Raw genomic sequence first — 6,525 nt, 5'->3', positions numbered from 1 at the left:
TATATATATATATATATATATATATATATACAAACACACACACAAGCTGTGTTATATAGTAGAAATGTACTGTATGTCCTCTTAGATAGCGAAGTAAAAGTTTGTGTGTGTGTATGCATGTGTGTCTGTTTGTGTGAATGCTGACTCACAGTCAGCCAGCAAAAACCAATAAGACTGAAAATCTCTTATTGGCACTCTCTTTGGGATAATTCACATTTTTTTTTCTCCAGCGTTTGATTGTTCTTCACTCGTGGTAATTAATCCCTCAGATCCGCTGGCTGTCCGCAGGCTCAAAAGGCTTATTTTTCAATACAAACAACAATTAACAATGTTATTGCAGGCATGTAGCACTTTTGGTTTTCTTAGTGGCCTGTGTGGTTTAAAACGGGGATCTTGAAAATTTTTTGAGACTTTTGCCATAAAGTCTGGTCCAGTCTTCTGTTCAGGCCATCCATAGGCTGAGGCTGATGTTACTTGGCACTTTGAGTGACCTCTGCTTAACCACACGTTATGTTTGCATATGGTTTCACTCAGCCTCCTTAATATCCCACCGGACTTAACTATACAATTTTCTGCTAATTGCCTTGAGGCCAGGTGAGAGATGTGCTCATCAAATCATTAACTCGAGCTCTAGGGTTGCGCAGACTTTCCAGTAATTCAATTTCTCAGAGTCTTAAATAATAAGTCATCTTAAAGGGAACACGAAACAACATTTGCAACGCATTTAAAGGCTCTCTAAGCGATGACATATTTCAGAGCGAAACACATTTTTTGGCTAGAAATAACTGATTTTATCCACTGTGATTTGATTGGATTGTTAAATGTTGGAGTCTGATATTATTGGTTAATATTAATTTTCCCACCCCTGTAGCCTATCAGCAGAAAAGTAATTTTAGAGGTGGAGAAAGTTATTGCGTTTTGATGAATTATTGCACAACATGCATTGAATGAATTGTGGGCAATAAGAGCAGGGATATTGTAAAAATAATGACAAACCTTTTTTCAAACAGGTTTCAAACACTCTTCAAACATTGTTGTCTTCAAACAATCAATCAGTCATCTTCAATGCTCATCAGTCTTCAGAGTCATTGGTTGTGGAAATGTTATATCAATGCCCAAGCAAACAGATTGAGGTTCTTTTTGGTGTCACTAGTGGTGCAGAAATGTGTGTGTGCTGCAGCTTTGTGTGTACATATACATATACATATACGTGTGTGTGTGTGTGTAAGTGGCACTTTTCAACAAATACATTGAAAAATATATTGTTTTTACATGCTGTGGTCATTAGATAATATTTTATGCAATTTACTTATCAGGATTTTGAAATATAATGCCTACTTTTCACATAAAATCGAGTCTCACTTGACTTTTTCACACTGAATATCCAAATTCACTCGGTAGCAGAAGTAAAACAAGTTGAAAAAGAGTTGAACATTAACATTAAATAAAAATATATTAATAAAGAGCAGAAACTAGAAACTGTCATCATGGTGCTTTGGTTCTTGAACCTATTTAAATTCACCAATAGCATCTTGAAACAGTAAAGTTTAGTGAACCCATGTTCAATGAGGCCTTTTCTCTTTTCTTTGTTGTATCGACGCAATTGCATTTTTACTTATTTGAAGGTCAAATACATGTTTTTACCCTTTATGCTGTCAAATACTATTCATGGTGTACACTTCCCACTTTATTGCTACCAAGCAACATAAAATCGCCATTTCATGATGCTATCATGTGGATGTCAAAGCTACATGCGACACTTGCACTGAGCAGTGTGAAATAGCCCTAATGTGAGTCATATGAAATGGCCTTCAATGTGCAGCTGGTTAAGACATGCTCAAGATTAATATTTAATCAACATGAAATCAAAATGGACATTTTACTTATTGCACTTGTCTTCAATTAATCAGAGTGCATGATGTCAAACTAGTCATGGGTGATGGGACAAAAATATATCACGATCCACGATTGCATCACAATTCGTTTTCACGTTTTTTAAAGGGGTTATATGCTGTTGCTAAAAAGAACATTATTTTGTGTATTTGGTGTAATGAAATGTGTTTATGCGGTTTAAGGTAAAAAAACCTTATTTTCCACATACTGTACATTATTGTTTCTCCTCTATGCCCCGCCTTTCTGAAACGCATCGATTTTTACAAAGCTCATCGGTCTGAAAAGCGAGGTGTGCTGTGATTGGCCAGCTATCTAGTGCGTTGTGATTGGCCGAATACCTCAAGCATGTGACGGAAATGTTACGCCCCTCACCATACTGTGATGCTGTCTCCCGGAGCGACGAGACAAAAACATTAAAATCCATTATAAACGAGGCATTTGTAACATCCAGTGGGGACATAATTATGGATTATAATGACGTATACTGTCTTTTTACGCGTTGCGTTGCATCGTGCCGCGTAAACATGAAACCATGTCTACATTTGTGATCGGAGAAACGACAAACAACAAGCGCTACTCTACACTGCTCAAAACTCGCGTTTGAAGCGTCAGTGGCAAATTCTTTAAATATAAAAACGTACAGTCTGTGAGTCAGAACAGCCGGCATTGTAGTCTACTCTACCAGGATCAGGAAACAGTCCTCCATAAAATGTGCTGCACACATCTGAATATTTGGGTTGAAGTGTTCTGGAACAGTGTTGTAAATACAACTTAACCACTGATTTCTAGTCGTGTCCTCTTTTGGAAGGCCAAACAAAGTAGTTTCGCTTTCACAACGAAACACACAGCGTCTTCACGACATGGCGACAATAAAGTTACGCCTTCTTTCTTTGCGTGAACATTTGGGCGGCGTTATGCAAATCTTCCCACACAGTGATGTAGACATGTGGGGGCATGTTTAAACGAGGTGTTTTAGGAGGGCGTGGACGGGTCTTAACTTTTATAAAGAATATCTCTTTGGGTTTGAGACTTTAGTCTTTGCAACTTCAGGGATCTTATCTATTCACGAACAGCTTGCAACACTCCAAAGAGAAAGGAAAACTTGAAATCGCATCATATGACCCCTTTAAGACTGTTTTGCAAGTTTCTGAGAAGTAAAAACTAGTAGGCCCTACAATTAATATAAGTAAAAAGTTATCAAGCTTATTAAAGACAAGTTAGAACAAAGAAATAAATGCATTAAAACAAATAATATATAGAACAAAAACGTGCAAGAAGTAAAGAAGTTTTTTTAAAGTCTAACTGTAGTCAAAGTAATCAAATGTAAAATACAACACTGTATGAATCAAATATAGCCTACATGGACTTTTATGAGAGCTACAAAAATGATTCGGTCAAGAGCAGAGAGAGTTTTTTTTTCTTTTTCTCGTGTTATATGATTAATATTAATGATACAGACACCAGCAGGTTTTTAGACTTCTGTCATTTCAAGAACTCGGATCTAATATACTGACACACATCCTATTTTGTCCCAGATTTTTATGTTCACATAAGACATAACCGAATGTGTTTACATGAATACTCGCCAAGATGGGAGTTTTGACATTTGTCTGTGTATTATCAGCCATTTAGGCATGCACCCGAACCCAAAACGTACTTCGTGTGTCCGCGTTCCACTCCGTTTCGGAGCATGCACACAGAAACGGCTTGTCAGTATGTCGTTACCGGATTTGCTTCTCTTTCATGGCTTTTTCCGCTTTTAATAACTCATTTTAATACCACTTTAATTCCTCATTCATCCATGTTTCTTTACCACTTTAAAACTTTATAAAGTACTGCCAGCTGAAAGATAAGTGGATATATTTACATACGGACATAAACAGAACACATGTGGTCACGATCTGTACGACTCATTTGAAAAGTAGAAAAAAAAATCATCAGATATGTATATCAGACCATAAGTCTTTTCATGATCTAATCAAATGTATATAATCAAGTCATGCTGCGGCACTCAAAAAATATGTCATTTTATGGATTTAAATTTTTATGAATTTATTCATGTTTATTTTATTGTTTTCACTTTAATATGTTTGTTATTGCATCAAGTGCACAAGTATCTGTTCTCATCATAAATGTGGCAGAACTAGAACTCACTGCGGTTCAGCTATCACAGTTTAGCTGCTCCCCGAATGCTGATGGTACTTTTGTGAAATGATATTTTCAAATCGTTGGGGCTCATTGATCTTTTCCAAGTTTCCAATATCAGAGAGCTTCACATCCTGTTAAAGCAGGACTGGCTGTGATACTAAGACAATGATTTGGATGAGTTCTTATGAAATAGGAAGAAATGACTCATTCTTTATGTCTTGTTGTGTAAAGCAGAATCGAGTAGGCGAAAGGTGTAAAGTGGGCTCGTGCGACTCCTGGGAGATAGTGTTGTCAAATGTACTAAATAAAATACAGTGGGCCAAAATAGTATTTGGACTTGCTTAAAAATGCATGAATTCTTGAATTGGATAATATGCAACCAAATAGCATTTGTAAACAAATTATGCAAGCTCTTGTCTCAGAACTAACTTAAATTTTCTGAGATGTTTTTAAATAATATAGTCATTGTTTTATCATTTCAGCCCTAACATGCTCTTTAGTGGAATGTTTTGCATGAAGTGTTGGTGAATGTTGTAAAAGAGGTCATATTTCACCCCAAAAATAAAAAAAGTACATTTGATCAAATAAAATGAAAAAGGGAACATTTTATAAAAATAATTGATTGCATCAAAGTATTTCTTATTATTCTAAATGGAAGAAATAATTTTTTTTCCCTATTCTTTGTTCTTTATTTGATTAGATTTTTGGTTTTAATGCATTAATTTATTCATTTTATTATTATTATTATTTATTTATAAAAAAAATTTTTTTGCAAAGGTCTGGCAATGACCAGTTGTAATGTTTATTTATATGAAATTTCTCACTACTTTCTGTCTGGATGACTAATATTGCTCTCTTCTCGTACAGGTTAACAGGATTTCAGGTGCCAGCGCCCGTCACTAGTACCGGATCCATATTTTCCCTGTGTCTTACCAGCGACTTCGCTGTAAGCGCCCATGGATTTAAAATGTATTATGAAGGTAAGGAACATAACACAGCCTTTAATTTTCTCTGCTATTTATCATGGGTTTTTAGTTCGCAGTTTCAAATTGCACACTGTAGCGGTCAATTAAAAGTTTTTCATCACATACGTGTTTGACAGCAGGCAGTGGGCGTAAAGCTAGAGAAGTGGAAAGCAATGAATTCATTCCTTATTACTGTAATAATAACTATTATTAAAGAAGACAAATTCTAGTTTTTACGCTTTCCCCCCTAAAATACACTGCATAATGTTAGTCAAGGTTTCTTGCATAAGTCAAACTAGTTTTGGAAGACCGGTTTTGCTGTTGTAGGATCTCTATATGTAAAATATCTCTGTTAGGATTGACTCACATGCTCTTTCTTTATGAAATGAGTGTTAACTGTGCTTACTTTTGTTTTATTTTCTCTGTCAGGTCAAGCATATTTTGCATTGCCCCATCCTTTAATAATTTTAGTTAGTTTACTTTCAGTAGCATTTTAGCTTAAACTAGAAAAAGAAAAAAATACATTTAAATGCTGACTTTACAAAGCCTTATCTACAAAGATTGTTTGAAGTAATTTGAGTAACTGTTTTGAAGTAGGAGAAATATTAGCATTTTGTAGTATCAATACTCAGGACTGTTTGAGGAGCAAGAGTTGCTAGGGATCTGCTGGGTTGCTTTTTTGTTGGTTGCTGGGGTGTTCTCGATGATTGCTAATTCATTGTTCAAGGCGTTAAGTTGCTAGGGTGCTGCTAAGCCGTTGCTAGGGCATTTTAGGTGGTTGCTAGGGTGTTCCGAATGATTGCTAGTTCTTTGTTCAGGCTGTTAATTCACTTGAACATTGATAGGTGGTTGCTAGACAATTGTTGGTGATTACCTGGGTGTTGCTAGGCAGTTGGTAGGGAATTGTTGATGGTTTTGAGGTGTTTTGGGTGATTGCTAATTCATTGTTCAGGGTGTTGAGTTGCTAGAGTGTTCCTAGGAAGTTTTTGTGTATTTGCCATGGTATTCCAAATGATAAGAGATTCTTTGTTAAGGCTGTTAATTTGCTAGGGCATTGCTGGCGTGTTTTGGGTGGTTGCTTGGTTGTTCCAAATGAATGCTAGTGTTTTGTTCAGGCTGTTAATTTGCTAGTGTTGCTAGGTGGCTGCTAGGGTGTTTCAAATGATTGTGAATTCTTTGTTCAGGTGGGTAATTTGCTAGGATGCTGTTAAGTGGTTGCTAGCATGTTCTGTATGATTGTAAATTCGTATTTCAGGTAGTTAATTTTCCTAGGATGTTGCTAGGTGGATGCTAAGCAGTTGTTGATGATTTATTGTTAGTTCCTTGTTCAGAGTGTGGGTGCTAGGGTGTCACTAGGGAATTTTTGGTGGTTGCCAGAGTGTTCCGAATGATTACTGTTCTTTGTTTAGGTTTTTAATTTGCTGGAGCGTTGTTAGGTGGTTGCTAGGTTATTTTGGTGGTTGCTAGGGTGATCTGTATGAATGCCAATTCATTGTTCAGGCTGTTAATTCGTTAGGGC

At 36.3% G+C, this 6,525-nt stretch overlaps 1 protein-coding gene across 1 annotated transcript in view; it reads left to right on the top strand.

The window, feature by feature from the left end:
- LOC107592529 (CUB and sushi domain-containing protein 3-like) overlaps nt 1–6,525 on the top strand; it is a 309,662-nt gene that overhangs the window by 48,575 nt on the left and 254,562 nt on the right. Inside the window, exon 3 of the mRNA XM_016282061.1 lies at nt 4,909–5,021. Coding sequence (XP_016137547.1) covers nt 4,909–5,021 — 113 coding nt within the window. The remainder of the gene's footprint in view (nt 1–4,908; nt 5,022–6,525) is intronic.

Source organism: Sinocyclocheilus grahami, unplaced genomic scaffold, assembly GCF_001515645.1.
Source record: "Sinocyclocheilus grahami isolate Dianchi unplaced genomic scaffold, SAMN03320097.WGS_v1.1 scaffold153.1, whole genome shotgun sequence".
Classification (NCBI taxonomy): Eukaryota; Metazoa; Chordata; class Actinopteri; order Cypriniformes; family Cyprinidae; genus Sinocyclocheilus; species Sinocyclocheilus grahami.
Note: the sequence above shows the minus strand (reverse complement) of the source record. Positions and strands in the feature narration are given on the sequence as shown.